The 17,042-nt window shown below is 46.7% G+C and overlaps 1 protein-coding gene across 1 annotated transcript; it reads left to right on the top strand.

The window, feature by feature from the left end:
* Positions 1-562: 562 nt before the first annotated feature.
* LOC123344870 (butyrophilin subfamily 1 member A1-like) lies at positions 563-13,731 on the top strand. Its single transcript, XM_044981363.1, has 8 exons — positions 563-663; positions 1,476-1,595; positions 3,273-3,620; positions 5,411-5,692; positions 7,172-7,276; positions 10,612-10,632; positions 11,377-11,409; positions 13,071-13,731. Exons 2-8 carry the CDS (start codon positions 1,496-1,498, stop codon positions 13,583-13,585), a joined length of 1,404 nt encoding a protein of 467 aa, XP_044837298.1. The 5' UTR covers positions 563-663; positions 1,476-1,495; the 3' UTR covers positions 13,586-13,731.
* The last annotated feature ends 3,311 nt before the right edge of the window (positions 13,732-17,042 follow it).

Here is a 17,042-nt window from a genome sequence, read left to right as displayed (position 1 = left end):
ATCCTTGTTTAACTCCTACCTGAGAACAGAGATGGGTTGGGCTTTAACCTTCAACCTTAGAGCAATAAAGACACTCCCTTCACCATAAACTCCAGTGGAGCAGGACAAAGGCTGTTTATTATTGAAATAATTAAAAGGAGAGTTTCCCTTTGGAGCATGAGATGAAAAGTATAATGCTTAATATGACAGAATTTAGCAGTTCTTGAGGAGTAAGAAGCTGAGCCTCTTTGAAATTCTCATTGCCTCCAGCCAGATTGGGGGCACTTGGATATTTGACTCTGCTGCCACTAACACTGGCACCCTAGGAGGACTTCTTTGGGGGAGGATCCTTATCTCTAAACCGGAACAAGGGCGTGGTAAGGATTGAAATCACCATAGCGTTCCAGTTCCTCTTCTACTTCTGCTTTTGGAAGGCATCGAGAGAGACATTTCAGTGTCCAATAAAAAATAAACACCATTTTGGCAGAAATACGGAAGGAAAGACCAGGATTCAACTCGTTGTCTCTGTAATATCTTAGTAAGAATTATTTTTTCAGTCTCATCACTGAAATAGTCACTGACAATGTAAACTAACTAGAGGAGAATGGATGAGGCTTTTAGAAAACCTTGGAACACCAGAGTGAGCTCAAAACTGTTCCAAAGCTTATTTCCAGGATGTATCAGGTAAGTGACCTTCTGTCACTTGAATACCATCTCCCTTGTTCTTTGATATCTCCTAATAGGCATTTATTCCTTGCGTGAATTATTAACTGCAAAATGATCTAATAATCCCAGGATAGTTGTGTCTGACTCTGAATACAAACTTTGCGTTTTAACGATATATTCAGAATGATACATGAGCTATTTTCCCCTCTCCTTTCAGTGTAATGTAACTCCAGACTATTCCGGTTATTTGATTTAAGAATCTTTGCTCCTATGTTTTATTCAAGAAAACTGGACCTGATCTTGCTCTCAATGCCTTCAAAGGGAGATTTGCTATGAATTAACTTACTGTATATTTCTGTTTTGTAAAGTAAGTTACAAGCTCTTGAAAATCTAATTTTATGAAGCGTCTTCCTCTGTGTTCCATGTTACTTATAACTTTGTTTATGGGACTGAATCATTCTGCTTCTGATATGTCGAAAGAAAAGAAATGGGTAAAAAAAATACAAATGAGAATCTCTCCTTCTGAACGCACGCTTTCTAATTCCTTAAATCTTTTTTTGTCCATTGGTAGAATTTCTAGCAACTTTTACACTGATCTGACTTTTTTTTTTAACATGGATTTTGTAGGGATGGGTAAAAATCAGACTTGTAAAGAAATCAGATTTTCAACTGTAATTGAATGGCTGTTCTAACTTCATAATATGAAAGAGTTCACTTAACAATATATTTATTTACTGTGCCCTCTTTAATGTTTGACTTTCATGATTTAATGTTTGTCACTATTATACTCACAATGATAATTTTTTTTCCTCCTTCTTCCTGTTTTCTAGATCAAGTTACAGTGAAGAAGATGAAGGTTCTCTCATTCTGCCACAGCTCCAGAGCCTGCTTCCCTCTCCCTGGGTTTATTATTTTCTTCTTTACTTGTTATGTTCACAGGATGGAATCAGGTAGGAATCCGCCCTGTGTCTGCTGTTCCTTAAAGGATTTATTTAGGCCCCTAAAGTGTTTCAACAACATGCTCCACTCAAAGTCAATGGAACTACTCACAGTGTGTGAATTTAATCAAACAGCATGATCAGCACCATCATTATTCAATCTTTGCTGTGATTGTGTTGATGCTGCTGGGTTATTTTATTTGTTCCTGGGATAGTGCCCAGGTCTGTTTCTTCACACAAGTATTTTTAAAAGATTGTCAAAGATGCCCAAAGCATTGGGTGGACACTTACTGAAGAGTTTAATAATAACAATAATAAATACAATAAAATAACTTAGTGGGTTTCAGATGTAAAAAAGATCAGAGCCCTAGTTTGAGACTAATGTGCACAAAAACATAAGATGAACCAGAATATATTGATGTCATGTGACTTTTTTAATTGGGCCTGTTAGCCAATGCATATATGTTAGGTGTAGTATACACCATATTATTAGGCATTATGTGCACGGTAGTCCTATATTATACATGAGAGAGAGAGAGACAGAGAAAGAGAGAGAGAGAGAGAGAATTGGGAAATTAAGTTAACCGAATGTATGATGCTTTTCCCACAATTCTGTTCACCAATATCTAATATCCCACAACTCTTTACACATCTCAAGTTAGCCTTCAAATTAGAAAATAGGAAGCCTATCAAAGCCATGAGAGGTGTGTCCTAACACTGGTTAGGATGTACCTTAACACCCACCAGGTTTGGAATGTGGTATCCAAAAATGAGTTAAGAAAGTGGTGGGTTGGATCTTACATGATGATTAAAGTGCTTTTTCACTTGTAAACAGCTGTGGTATAAGTGGGTTTGGGGTGTATTTTTCTAGCACACCTTCTGTGTACTGTGAGTCTGCTGCAAGATAAGAATTGCTTCCTGGGAGGAGGATTTATATGTCTCCTTTATGTCTCCTGTTTTGTCTTTAGGCAATAATGTTCACTAAGTTTGGTTATTTGGTCTCTTGAGCATGTGAAGCATTGAACCAGACTTGTCCAAAAAATTAGCTCTAGCAATAGGGCCATGTCTCAGGAACACCTTGGTGAAAGAACACCAAATATGGCCCATCAACCCTACCTTATTCCTGCTGAGGCCCAGCAAATGTCTTGGCAACGTCAGTAAGCGTGTCAATTTGAGAACACTCAGGAAAACGGGCTGTTAAATAGTAAGCTCGTCTCAACTATACACCAAAAATGTCCATTACCATTTCTCTGCCTCAGTTTCTCTCATGTGTGACTGTGACATGGACTGAATACACCTGTCTTCAGCTTCCAACCCCGGGTCAGCACTGTGTGCCTCTGTCATGCACTGAGCCTACCAATACCTAGCTCCCCACTGTGTTCAGTGCTCTGTGCCTGGGCCATGCGCTAAACTTGTCTGTTATCAGCTCCACCCCCAGCTCAGCGCTGTGTGCCTGTGCCATACACTGAGGCTGAGTGTTCTTATAACAGAGCCCCAGTCCCGCTGCCCATGAGCGCTGCTCTCTCTTAAACATTCAGGCTGAAATGTTCCATGCCGGTGTCTGTCCCTGGCTGAAGTTTTTGGAAAGTTTGTCTAAAATGGAACCTCTTGGCTGTGTCCTTCATATCAAATTGCCATTTTCGTCTGATCCGCTTTTTGTTGTTGTTAATTTCATGGTGCATTTTCCAGCAAAGTTCACAGTGATTGGACCCTCTGACCCTGTCACTGCCATCCTGGGTCAGGAAACTGTGTTACCCTGTCACCTGTCCCCCAGCATGAGTGCTGCAAACATGGAGGTGAGATGGTCCCGACCTGAGTTTGCATCCTTTGTGCACCTGTATCGTGATGGGAAGGATCGGTTTGATGAGCAGATGCCAGACTATTGGGGAAGGACAGAGCTTTTGAAAGCCGGACTCAAAGATGGGATTGTTCCCCTGAGGATTCTCAGTATCAGACGTTCTGATGAAGGACTATACTTCTGTTTTGTTCGAGATGATACTTTTTATGGAGAAACTGTATTGGAACTGCGGGTAGCAGGTCAGTAGCTCCTATCAGTTTTTGCTTTGTGTGGTCTGCAGGCTTTATTCTTTCCTATTACAACCGTGACTCCCTGCTTGTGAAATATTTCACAATAACACAGTGTATCTAACTTTCAGCTAACAGCCACTTTCATACCAGGAAAATATGCGGGAAACTTTCCCAACATGTTGTTAAAAACATTTTCAGGATGGCCAAGGCACTTTCTCACCCAATCTTGACTGACCCCAAAGAGGTCCTTAGTCAAGAGGGGAAAGACTTCTGTACACATATGGCCTTCCAGTTGCTCTGCAGTCATTTCTAGGATGTGTGGATAAGATGGGATTGACAGACTTTTATGACCATCTTATTGGTTCACTGTTGGTTGTTCCTGACAGGTGTAGTTAAAATCAAATACAGTATACTTATTTGCTAAGACTGTATAATGGTGGTGGTGGTAGGTGTTATGGGTTCCCCTGGGGTACCATTTGGAACTGGGGTAAAGCTAAGCCCTCTGTCTCACCAATCTGGGTTCCCTCTTGCGCCGTGATGTTGTGACAAGCCGCAAAGCCCTCCACACTTGCACTCACATCAACATCCACAGGCAGGGACCAAACCCATCTTTGTGCATGAATGCATCTGGCCAGGCACTCATGAACCAACAATAGCCTAATATACCACACAGGATTTGAATCAAAAAGTGTCTCACCCTATTAGATAGTACAAGCAGTTTATAGATGTTTCATACACAGGCAGGGTTTCCATCTTTCCCATCTGGGACCATCACTTCCCCAGTTCAAAGTCTCTGCTCTTCCAGAGGTATATCCAGGTGTTGAGTTGTGGGGCAAGTGAGGCCAATTGGTGATGTCACTTCCCCCTTTTACAGTTTCTTTTATATGGCGGGAACCCCTTTGTTCCAAGCCAAGATCCCAGCCCAGTTTGTAGGAAAATACAGGTATCAGAATGGAATTCAGTATCATGGGTCTAGTCACATGCCCCTGAATGCTTCATGAGTCATGGTAGCCATTATCCATAGGCTGTCTGAAGTGTCCTCCAGTGAAGACAAGACTTTTCCATGGCCCATTGTTTTTGCTGATGGACCATTAGCACTGTCTAGCTTCTTCACTGTTGTTTCTGAAAGGCTAGTTGTGGGTGTTACCCAGAACAAGCACATTTGAAATACAGATGCATAGTCAATATTCATAATTCCAGATACAAAAATGATACATGCATACAAATAGGATAATCATTCAGCCAATCATAACTTTTCCATTGACACCTTACTTGACACATCTTGTACAAGATGCAACATAATTATATCATAATCATACCATAATCATATTACTAGGATATGGAGTGCATAGTGTCCTAGTGAGGAGGGGAAATTATGCATTTATCACTCTTAGACAAGACTGAGCATTTTTCCCCTGCTTTAACACTTTCACCATGAACCAATTAGATTTTTTTTGTTTAAATAACTATATCTATCCAATGCACTAATGATCAGATTTTCTAAAGTTCAGATCCTATTCAGTTATCTACATTGTAATGTCTCCAAAGGTGTCAGCACTCAGTTGCTCCTGTGTTGAGATGACAATATCTCCCACTGACTCAGTGAAACTATTTTAAATATTTGTTCAAATTTTTGTGTGTCCACGAGTATTGGGATTTCAGACATTGCAGTATTCATTTATCCCTTCTACTAACTACCCACATGAATCGGTGCTTTCTAGTGTGAGTAAGGGATCCACAAACTGTCACTTCTGCTTTATTAACATATGGAATTGACACCTTTATGTATTTCCCCTTAGGTCTGGGCTCTGCTCCTCTTATCTCTGTGGAGGGTCACCAAGATGGAGGGATTCGGGTGATTTGTCAATCAGCTGGTTGGTACCCAGAGCCTGAAGTGCTGTGGAAAGATCGCAGTGGGCGATATTTACCATCACTCTCTGAAACAACATCCCAAAGAGATAACGGCCTGTTTGAAACAGAAATTGCTCTCATTGTAATAGAGCATTCAAACCAAAACTTGTCCTGTTGCATCAGGAACACCGTTCTCAATCAAGAAAAGGAATCAGCAGTTTATATAGCAGGTCAGTTACCATCCAAATCCCACACTGAACTCACCACCACTAGAAACGAAACAAAACATAGGAAGAAAAGAACTGAAACATCTGTGTTGGATATTTCATAATCCATGCACAAACACAGAAGATAGTGTCTTTACAGGGTTATATTTTAAGCAATTTGATTCCCTTAATTGTGAGTATTCAGACTATCAACATTTTGAATTTCATGTAAATTTAATTTTAAGTTTGACTTTTCTGATATTCTAGCGTGCATGCGCACACACACACACCTTCCAACATTTTTGAGAGGGAACTTTCACTCAATCCACTGATGCAGTAGGCTCCTGTAACTTTAAATTCACCTTAATGATTTTTTTGAATGTGGTAAATTTTGTACTCTGGCTTGATTGTGATCTGTAGAGCCCTGTAAACCCACAGATATCTGCTTTATATTCACAGATAGCCTCATCATTTTGGGGGATTGCAGATTGGATGCGGATACCAATTTTGTATCCACACAGGGCTCTAGTGATCTGTTCACTTCACCAACTTCATTACCTTTGTGAAATGTCACCTAAGTCATGTGATGTTGTTTTTACTGACATTCAATGGGACTTGCATTCCTTAATTTACTTTGGTCCAGATCCACAAAAGGACTCATTTTACCCCTTGTCTACACACAAAGGATGTACTGATTAACTAGTTAATGGATGACACCTGCTTGTGTGAACACTTCTTGTATCAGTTTCAGAGTGCCCTAAATAGATTTAGCTTCAATCAATTCCTTATCGACTTCAGCTAAATGGAGCTAGAGCACTATGAAGCTGATTTATGATTTAAGGTTTTGTGCATCAATTTATTTAAATTGGTGCAACCCTCCTGTGTTGTCAACTCTTGAACCAATTTAAGAATGACCCCGTAAGAGGGTTGCCCCAGATTCACTAAATCAGAGCACAAGCCATGTGTGGAAAAGACCTTAGGCACATTTTAAAATTTCATCCTGTTTAGATGACCGAATCACTGTAAACACAAGAAGAGCAAATGGAAATTAGTTAATTTGCTGCACAAGTGTTTGGACAAATTGTGATTATGGTTTTTCCCAATATTAGGGGGTAACTGTGAATTTTTCAAAAATATGCTAATTAATCTGGCAGTTTCTGAATATTGCTTACAGCTAAGGGCCAAATTCTTTTCTGGTATAACCCTATTAGAGTCAATGGGGTTTTAGAGCAGAGAATTTGCCTCTGATCTCTGTGGCCCTCTGAATAGCAATGAATCAAATCAGGGCTGTGTTTTCAAGGATAAATCACCGGTAAAGCTGTGTTGATTGGAGCCGTATTTAAAAACAGTTTCTGGTCTTTTGAGTAGTGTAGACATGGCCGTTCTTTCACTTTTCGCTCACACAAATCCTGCTGGGCACGATTTATGTGTTTGTATGAAAAAAAATCTGCTTTTAGTCACTACTTCCAAACTAAGGCAACCCCTGGGTGTTTTGTTTTTCAGATTCCTTTTTCCCAAGGGTGAATCCCTGGATGGTGACTCTTAGTGTGATCCTGGTGGTTTTATTTGGTTTCATTGGCCTCATTGTTTATCTGTTTAAAATGAAAGGTAAATATCAGAGGGAGACATATACTGTAAATAAAGGGTTTTTTTCTAATAAATAAATAAGGGCAATTTAGGGATTTAACACGAAAAGAACGTGTGATCTGCTGATCTGGTCCTAAATAAAGAAGAAGAATGCATGTGAATTTATTGATAGAGAGTGGGGGCAGAGGTGCAGAGGAGAGAATAGAAAGGAGGAGAGTCTCAGACAATAGAACTGAATCGGATCATAGCAGATACATCTCTGTTCTGCTTGGTCCTCCATCTCCCTCTCTTCCCAGTTCTCAGGCGGTTATCGCGCTCTGTCTCTGGTTCCACTTGAGACAAGGTTGTGTAAAGCCTACTCTCTCATATTTGTACTCAATCTCTTTGTTGCTAACAAAATGTATTGCACCTCAGTGTTACACTGATAGGCCCAATAGAAATCAGCTGATTTGGGGGGGGGAGCAAAAGGGGCAGCTGCCCCAGGCTCCAGCTTTGGGGGCCCCCGTGGGGCTCAGGGTGCCCCAGGAGATTAGCAGGGGAGAGGACCTGGCACCTGTTGGCACCTGCTTCTTTGTGGAAGGGACAGGGCAGTCCACTAGGGCCTGGAATTTTTCCAACAAAGGTCATAGCTTCCCCTCTCCAGCCCCACGGAATAGCCTAGGTAAGTTGTCTTCCACCGAGTGGCTCTGTTGCAAGAATCAGCTCCCTTGAGTTCCAGCAGCCTCCCTCCTGGTCGCTGCCCCCTCCTGTGACAACCTCTCCCTTTGAAGATCATTTCTTCCAAGTGGAGCAGGCCCTGTAAGAATGAGGTCACTTGAGCCCAGAGGAGTTTTTGTCTCTTTCTGAACGGGAAAGGGGCTGTGCACCAGGACAGGAGGGTGTGTTACCCCAAAGTTTATAAAACTAGATTAAGTCTAAACTAGATAAACTTCACACCAAAATGTTATGGGGGGGGGGTGTTTGTGGGGAAGCAATAGAAAAAAGGAAGTTGAATAGAAATAGTCACCCAGCCTTAACTTTGTATTGATGATAAAGAGAAATAACATAAGGGAAGCTCATACACATTTTGAGATCTATTTCTGTTTGTTTTAGTGAAACGAGATCTAGAAATTGATGTGTCATTTTCTTCCCTTAGAAGAAATGTTTGTACCCAATTGGATTCCCTGTACACAATTCGACCCCCCTGTAGAGTCATCGGGGGGGGGGGGTAGGTGGCCTAGGGGGTTAAGTCTTTCAGTTCTGGCCCTCTTTTAATCAGAGGGGCAGGGAGGTGGGTTTGTTTAGTCTGGAGAAGAGAGGACTAAGGGGGGACATGATAACAGTTTTCAAGTTTGTGAAAAATTGTTACAAGAAGGTGGGACGAAAATTGTTCTCATTAACCTCTGAGGATAGGACAAGAAGCAAGGGGCTTAAATTGCAGTAAGGAAGGTTTTGGCTGGACATTAGGAAAAACTTCCTAACAGGCAGAGTAGGGAATAAATGGAATAAAGGAGGATGTAGAATCTCCTTCATTGGAGCTTTTTAAGAGCAGGTTAGACAAACGCCTGTCAGGGTCGTCTAGAATAGATAATACTTAGTCCTGCCACAAGTGCGGAGGATGAGACTTTCAGTCTAATGATTCTATGAGTCTAATAAAATCACAGAGTTTAAGACCAGAAAGAATGATTGGATCCTCTTGTCCAGTGTTCCAAAAACGGTGGGGTACACCCTGCTAGGAGTGCATGAAGGACTGTTTGGGGGACGGGGTCCATGGCAGGGCCCTAGCCAGCCCCCATGGGGCATGGAGAGGTAGTGCCACCCAGCCCCTCTCTGCCCCAACTCCAGCTCTGATCCCACCCAAGCTTCGCTCAGTCCCCTGCTCTATCCCCAGCCCAGGTCTGGCCCCAGCTGCATCTCCACTCCACCCCCTGCTCTGCCCCAGCCCATGACATGCTCGACCCACTAGCCCAGCTCCTGCCCCAGGCAGAGCTCCACTTTTCCCCCAGCCCAGCACCCACCTCAATTGCAGCTCCACTCCCCCGCCTGCCCTGCCTCCAGCCCAACTCTGCCCTCAGTCCCTCGCCACCCCCAGCACAGCTCCACCTCTATTTCCAGCTCCTCCCTTATATAATAATCTCTCAGCCTTAACTGTCATATTGATGATAAAGAGGAAGCACAAGGATTGAGCTTCCCGGCACTCGCAGCTCCAACCCAGCGGGGGAGGGAGGAATGGCATGCCAGCGCGCAGAGCTGCCTCCCCGCCAATGCCAGACTGGGCTGGAATGCAGGGGCTTTAGTGGCTGCAGTCCACGGCCCCAGGCTAAGAGAGCCCTGCAAAAAGATCTGCACTTTTGGCGGTCTGGAGATCTTTTTGTGGGGCCCCCCTTTCCCTGGGGCCCTGGGCTGCAGCCCCTAAAGCCCCTTTCTTAATCCAGCCCTGAGAAGGTGCAAGGCAGGGTCCCTGCCAGCCCCCTTGGGGAGAGGGGAGGGAGCCCCACCCAGCCCCCAGCCCAGATCCAATCCCATCTGCAGCTGCGCTCTGCCACCTACCCCCTGCCAAGCTCCAGCTCCTGCCACAGTTCCAGTCCTCCCCCTGTTCCGGCTCCAGGCCACTTCCTACCAAATTCCCTCTCCTCCCCCAGGCCAGCTCTGCCTGTAGCCCCAGCTCCTCCCCTATCCCCAGTTCTGCACCCAGCTCTGCCTTCAGCCCAAGCTCCTCTGCTGAGCCAACTGGGCAGCAATGGAAGGGGGGGGCAGACAGATTCCATTACTGCCAGGGGTGTGTGATCGGAAGAGCTTTGGCACCACCGGTCTTGTCTGATTTCCCGAAGAAGAGATTGAATAGAAGTAACCTGTCTTAACTGTCATAGTGACGATAAAGAGAAATAAAACTTAAGAAAAGCAAAACATCTAACAAACATTTTGTGTCTGTTTAATTTTTAGGCAAACGAGATATAGAAATTGGTAAGTGTCATTATCCTTCCTCTGACAAGGATTTTTTTTTTTTTTTTTTGGTAATTGGATTTTCATGTGGAGTTCACTGTAAAATGTAACTTCTACAATTTGTTGTAATATGAAACCTCTTTTTTTTGTTTACTTGCTTTTTATTATTATTCTTTTGTGGAAGGGTCAGAGCAATTGCGTAAAATGTGGGGAACCACTAAAATGGAGAGATTTCACAGCAAAACTAATTTGAAAAACTGATATGCAATAGAGTCACAGAGTTTAAGACCAGGAGGTACCACTGGATCCTCTTATCTGATGTCCTGAAGTTGATTTCTCTCAGCCTTTTCTGTTGTATTGATGATAAAGAGAAATAAAACATGAGAAAAGGGAAATTCCTAAAAAAATACTATTTCTTTCTCTTTCATTTTCAGAGAAACGAGATAACGAAATAAGTAAGTGTCATTATCCTTCCTCTGGAAAGAAACTTTTCGTACCAGTTTGGAGTCTCATGTGGCCGTTTGTTTAATTGTGGTGGAGTTGTTTGCTTTGAAATTTAAATTTTAAAATTGTTGCAATAGGAAACATTTTTTAGTTAGTTTGCTCTTTTTATCATCATCATCATCATCATCATCATCATCATCATCATCATTATTCTTTGGGGGGTTATTTTGTTAATGTAACTTTATAAAAGTGGGGAAAGACTAAACTGGATGAATTTCACACTAAAAGCTTATCTGAAAAATTGATAAGCAATACAGTAATAGAATAGGTAATGGCCAAAAAAAATATGGCCCAGGAGGAATTGTGCGAAGGCACTGGAGGACTATCACCACCTGAGATGATTATTTTCCCGCCACACTGCAAAGTGGGCATGTAACCAACCTGAATTAAAGTGGTACCTGGGCTACAGCCTAAACCCAAAGTCTTGCCAGCTAACCTGGTTGCAAAGCACCACCAAACTTGAGTCACAGTTTTTGTGCTTGCGCAATAAACAGATTGAGGCAACAGCCAGCTAAGATCCTCAGCTAACTCTGCAGTGAAGATCCACCCTGGGAGAGAGACACACATGCAGTCGAGTGGAGGTTTTGATAAACTTATAACTTTCTTTTTCCTTCAATGTATTAGTTTGTACAATATTGAATCATGCAATACTTGTTCAGATCTGTTCTCCTCTCTAATTATGTGGCTGGTTATAGGGTGGAGAAGATCCATGGCACCTATAGAAGAAGGTAATTAAAGATCATATTTTATCAATGTCCAAATATTCGTTCCGATGAGGCAATATGCCTCTTTTTCTTTGTATATGGGAGTGGAGGTGATAGTTCAGGGCAGACCTCCCCAGCACCCTGCATTTCACGGTGCATCACAAGGTGAGGTGGGGTTTGTGCCTATATCCTACCACACCATAATGAACCTATAGCATATTGCGTCTACTCTTTCCGCCTCTTCACAGCTTGCATATGCACTGCACCCTGCAGAGATCTGTGACAGCAGCTGCCACCCAATGTACAGAACCAGTAGGACTCCCACCTCCACAGCCACTTCTGCAGGGGGAGTTTGTTTTATGTTCCTGTGCTGATGTCCAATCTCCAGTGTCGCTTTATTTCTTCCTTCATCTTTTCCCCTGTGAAGAAAGCCAGTAGCTCTGCAGTTACCCCACACTGCCGGGTTAGCAGGGACTGTGTCTGTGTGAGACCCTTGCTCCTGTCTCAAGCAGAGGAACAGAACCTTGATCACAGACAGGGGCTCCCCTGGCTCCATTGTACAGATCTGAGAAGCTCCTGTGATCAGCGCTGTGAGCTTGTCTCTTTTCTCCTATCTCCATCCACCATGACCCCAGCATGGTCTCGTCTCTGGTAAACAGGACGTCAAGTCAGCCTCCCCATCCCTAGCATGACCCTCTCCCTCTTTCCACCAGCCACCTATTCTGTACCTCCTCCCTAGTGTCGGATTTGCCACTGGGACAATGGGGCCTGTGCCCAGGGGCTCCAGAAAAATGGGCGTCTCTGTGCCCCAGCCCGCTCTGCCTGCCCACTGCTCCTGCCAGAGAGTGGGGTCAGGGCTTGGGTGCTTGCCCCACTCCCCCATCCACCCAGAACTCCAGCCAGGGAATGGTGTCAGGCTGCGGGGTCTTGCTCTGCTCTGCAGCTGGAGCACCAGGTGGGCAGAGCAGGGCACACCCCCATGCCCCAGCCCTGATTCCCCAGCAGGAGTGTAGGGGGGGTGGTTTCTACAGGCAGAAGGAGTGGGGAGGGGCCCTTACTTGCTATGGTCCACGGCCCCACAAAACCTTCATTTGTCCTGGCTCCCCCCACACTCATAGCTTCCACCATGAACCTGCTTCCCTTGTTTAGCCCCTCAGTCTCCCAGGATAATGTACTTTTGTGCTGCGACTACTGCTCAGCAGTGACATTCTCGGCGGGTTCAATCCTGGTACTGTTTGGCCTGTTGCTGTCCCAGCTGTGACATTTCAGAGCAGGCCGGGTGCAGTGGGGAGGCCCCATAGCAAAGTCCAGCACAGCAGGGGCAGCTGGGACACAGAGAGATTTAAGGGGGGAGGGGAGCTCTGTCAATGTTCACTGAGTTTTACCATCTGCTGGGGGCTCCCAGAGTCTCTAGTCCCCTCCCCGGGGAGATGTGGGGGAAGGAGGGGAGAGATTCTGAGTCTCAGGCCTGGCCCAGCTGTTCCTGTCGGTGACACATCTCTGCCAGGGGAGTGACTCTCCCCAGCACTGTGCTGAGATCTCAGAGCTGAGGGGTAAATCCTGGAGGAAGGAGATTCTTTGAGTCACTCCCCAGCTGGGGCAGATTCTGTCACTGACACCATCAACCCCTCCCCCCCCTCCGAGAGCCAAGCTCTGCCCCTAACGCTCTGATTCTCTCTCCCCAGTGAATGTGATGCTGGATCCAGATACGGCTCATCCCCGCCTCGTCCTGTCTGAGGATCGGAAAAGTGTGAAATGGGGAGACACACGGCAGGATCTGCCCAACAACCCTGAGAGATTTGACACTGAGCCCTGTGTGCTGGGCTGTGAGGGATTCACCTCAAGGAGACATTGCTGGGAGGTGGAGGTGGGGGATGGGGAACTCTGGGCTGTGGGGGTGGCCAGAGAGTCTGTGAGGAGGAAGGGAGAGATCAGCCGTAGCCCTAAGGGGGGGATCTGGGCTGTGCAGCGGTTTGGGGATCAGTTCCGGGCTCTCACATCCCCTGAGACCCCCCTGCCCCTGAGCCGGTTCCCCAGCAGGATCCGGGTTTGTCTGGACTGTGACCGGGGGCAGGTGACATTTATCGATGCTGGTGACGAGGCCCCGATCTTCACTTTCCCACCAGGCTCCGTCCCTGGGGAGAGAATCCGACCCTGGCTCCGGGCGGGGCGGGGATCCCGGCTCAGCCTGTGTCCCTGAGACACGCAGCAGAGGGGAGAACCAGAAATCAGCCTCTCTATCCTCATGGACCCGAGTCTCTATGATCTTGGAGGACTCCCATCTACCCAGCTTCTGGCACCTCATCTCTATGACCTGTGGAAGCCCCTCCCCTCCCCTGCAGCACTAGAGGGGCCCTGAGGGGCAGAGGTGGGGGCTGGGCAGGGGTCAGCACTAACAGCCAGTCTGGGGACAGGCAGGGCTGGGGATGGCAGGGACACAGCATCAATCAATCAGGGTTTGGGGGGTTGGGGAGAAGCAGCAGCAGCAGGGAGCGGTTTGTACAGATCTGTGGGATTAGATCTCACTGGGGTCTCCCAGCCAGAGCTCCTGCCGCAGGGGCCACAGTCACTTCAGGACAACTGGTAACACTGTAATGGTCACACACAGGGTGGGGGATGGGTAAGGGGTGCAGATTGATGGAAAAACCATGTTACTGAAAGTGAGACGGTAACTCATTAATTCCCTATATTAATTCCTGGCCATTGGTGCTATTTTAGTGCCATTAAGAAAACTGTTGTCAGTAGCTGGGGATCTCCTTGCCGTGCTGTGGTTATTAAAGCTCCTTCTTAGCTCGTTTTACTTTGCTACTTTCCAGCTACTTACTGTAAATAAAACATTACAAACAATTCTTCATGTTTGTTCCACTTTAATGTTCCAGCTGCAAGGAATATTGAGCCTTTGGGAAGAGAGTTTGGATTTTACTGTGTGATGTGTCACTAACCAGCCTGTGCTCTGCCTCTGTCCTGTGCACACCCACGTCAATCAGGAATTGCTCAGCTGTGCTCTGCGGAGAGGAGACTGGCTGCACAAGGTGTGATCCATGACTTGGTGTTGCAGTGCTGAGCACCACAGAGCTTAATTTGTAGGTAACTAGAAAATCACAGTCTGCAACTCTGCAAAGCTGAGTTAGGGGCCTAAACGCCCTATACAATGCCTGGGCATCACAAGCACCTTACAGTGCGATTCACAAAAGCCAGCTCACTAGGCGGGAAGCCAATGGGAGAAGGAACAAGGGGGGAGGGGTGTCCTAAGCCCTGCCCCCTCTCACAGACAGGTGCCTAAATCGCGGCTGCAGAGGGGCGTCTATGTCTGCTTAGCCACCCACAGATGGGAACCAGCATCTGATGTCAGGTGGCTCAGGCGCCTAAGGCGTTTCTTGCTGGAATAAGGTCAGCACCTGCCTCGCTCAACAGGAAAGGGTGAGGGGAGAGACGCAGGAGGTGGTTTTGGTGCTATCACCTGCCTTATAACATTTAGCCCCATGGTCAGCACTCAGCTGGCACCTGGGAGACCCATGTTCAGTTCTCCCATCAAGCTGTGTGCAGCAGCTCAGGAACATGAGTACCAGCCTCAGGGCAAACAGTTATAAACCAAGGCACAGACCTCCCACTGGTCGTGTGTCCTGTATTTAGACTTCACCTCCTAGGTATCAAGTGAGAACATCAAGCACTACAACAGCCTGAACATGGAGTCACAGACAGTCCCCTTGGGTTCTCCCGTCTGTCTTGCTGCTTTTCTGCCTCTTCCCCTGCTGCAACTCCCTGCTCCCCTGGCCAGGGCGGCCACATTCCCAGCAGCAGAGTTGGGGCAGCTACTGACCACAAGTATCTATGGTTAAAGCCACCAGCTGCTCCATCCTAGAGACAGAGCTGGATAAAGGTTATGAGGGACCTAAGGCTAATGCGAGGGACGGGCCTAAGTATGAATTACACATTGCAAAAAAATTATGTCATCAAACATTTCTCTACATACATATTTACATATTATTTATTTATATAATATTAACAAGTTTATTCTACTCTGACTACACTCAGTTCTTCAAACAGACACTTCCGAGTAAGAGGAAGCACGAGGGATGCTCCACTCTCCTTCTCTTAGGCCTCCTTTCTCCTAGGTCAGGGGTGGGCAAAGCTTTTGGCCCGAGGGCCACATGAGGGTTCGGAAATGGTGTGGAGGCTGAGTGTGGCCAGGTCCCTGCCCGCTATCCGATCCCCCTAGCTTCCTGCCCCCCCGGACCCTGCCTCATCCAACCCCCACTGCTCCCTGTCCCCTGACCACTCCCCCCGAACCCTCACCCCCTGTCCCCTAACTTGCCTTCCGGACCTCTGCCCCCTATGCAACCCCCTGTTCCCAGCCCACTGACCGCTCCTACCTATATCCACACCCCCACCTGCTGACCGCTCCTCCAGAGCCCCTTGCCCCCTATCCGACCCCCCTGCTCCCCTTCCCATTAGTGTGCTGTCCAGCCAAAGCCAGCCATGCCATGCAGCCCAGAGCACCAGGCAGGCTGGCAGCTCTGCACCACACCGCCTGGCAGGAGCTCGCAGCCCTGCCGCCCAGGGCATCGCGCTGGCCAGAGCCGTAACAAGGAATTTTTGCACCTGAGGCAAGGGTCGGCTTTAGGCTCTTCGGCGGCAATTCGGTGGTGGGTCCCTCAGTCCCTCTCGGAGGGAAAGACTCGCTGTAGAATTGCCGCCGATTGCGGCTTTTTTTTTCTCCTCTGCCCTGCTTGGGCAGTAGAGCTGCACCCCTGCGCTTTGCGCGCCCAAGGCAAGTGCCTCACTCGCCTTGCCCTTGTTATGGCACAGGGGCTGGCAGCGCGGCGAGCTGAGGCTGTGGGGGAGGGGGAAACACCTCTGCAACATTCCCCATCCTGAGCACCTCTTTCAATCTTGCGCTTCTACCCTCAGCTCTCCACATGGCCCAATGCAAAACCCAGCCCTGCGGCAGGTGTTTTCCCCAAGCTATGGACTCCACACCACATACCCTACCTCACTCGGATTGCAGCCTGGGAGGCAGCCAGCTTCTATTCTGTAAGAAAAAGGTCACAGCTAGAAGTGACACAGATCTTTAGATGGTTGCCCACTGCCCAGTCATGCCATCAAGTATGTATCGGGGTTAACCGTGTTAGTCTGTATCCACAAAAACAACAAAGAGTCTGGTGGCACCTTAAAGACTAAGGGTACGTCTACACTACAAGAGTAGTTCGAATCAACTTAAGTCGAATTTGTAGAATTGACCTTACAAAGTCGAATTTGTGTGTCCACAGTAAGGACACTAATTCGACTTTGTGAGTCCACACTAACGGGGCCAGCGTCGACTTTGGAAGTGGTGCACTGTGGGAAGCTATCCCACAGTTCCCGCAGTCCCCGCTGCCCATTGGAATGCTGGGTAGAGCCCCCAATGCCTGCTGGGGAAAAAAAATCTGTTGAGGGTGGTTTTGGGTAACTGTCATCATTGAACCGTCAATCACGCCCTCCCTCCCTCCCTGAAAGCGCCTGCAGGCAATCTGTTCGTGCACTTTTCTGGTCAGTGACAGCGCGGATGCCACAGCCCTGCGAGCATGGAGCCCGCTGCAGTTATGGCCGTTTTCACCTTCTCGCACCTTATCGTCCACTTCTTCGACAGTCAGCTGCTGAGAAATCGGGCTACTTTT

Source organism: Mauremys mutica, chromosome 12 (assembly GCF_020497125.1).
Source record: "Mauremys mutica isolate MM-2020 ecotype Southern chromosome 12, ASM2049712v1, whole genome shotgun sequence".
Classification (NCBI taxonomy): Eukaryota; Metazoa; Chordata; order Testudines; family Geoemydidae; genus Mauremys; species Mauremys mutica.
The sequence above is the reverse complement of the archived record's forward strand: the minus strand, read 5'-3'. Positions and strand labels throughout refer to the sequence as shown.

Bases quoted from the DNA above. Each gene is read 5' to 3' on its own strand.
- LOC123344870 (XM_044981363.1), top strand. From the start codon at position 1,496: ATGAAGGTTCTCTCATTCTGCCACAGCTCCAGAGCCTGCTTCCCTCTC. The intron at 5,693-7,171 runs GTCAGTTACCAT...TTTGTTTTTCAG, and splicing joins ATCAGCAGTTTATATAGCAG to ATTCCTTTTTCCCAAGGGTG. The intron at 10,633-11,376 runs GTAAGTGTCATT...GGCTGGTTATAG, and splicing joins GAAACGAGATAACGAAATAA to GGTGGAGAAGATCCATGGCA.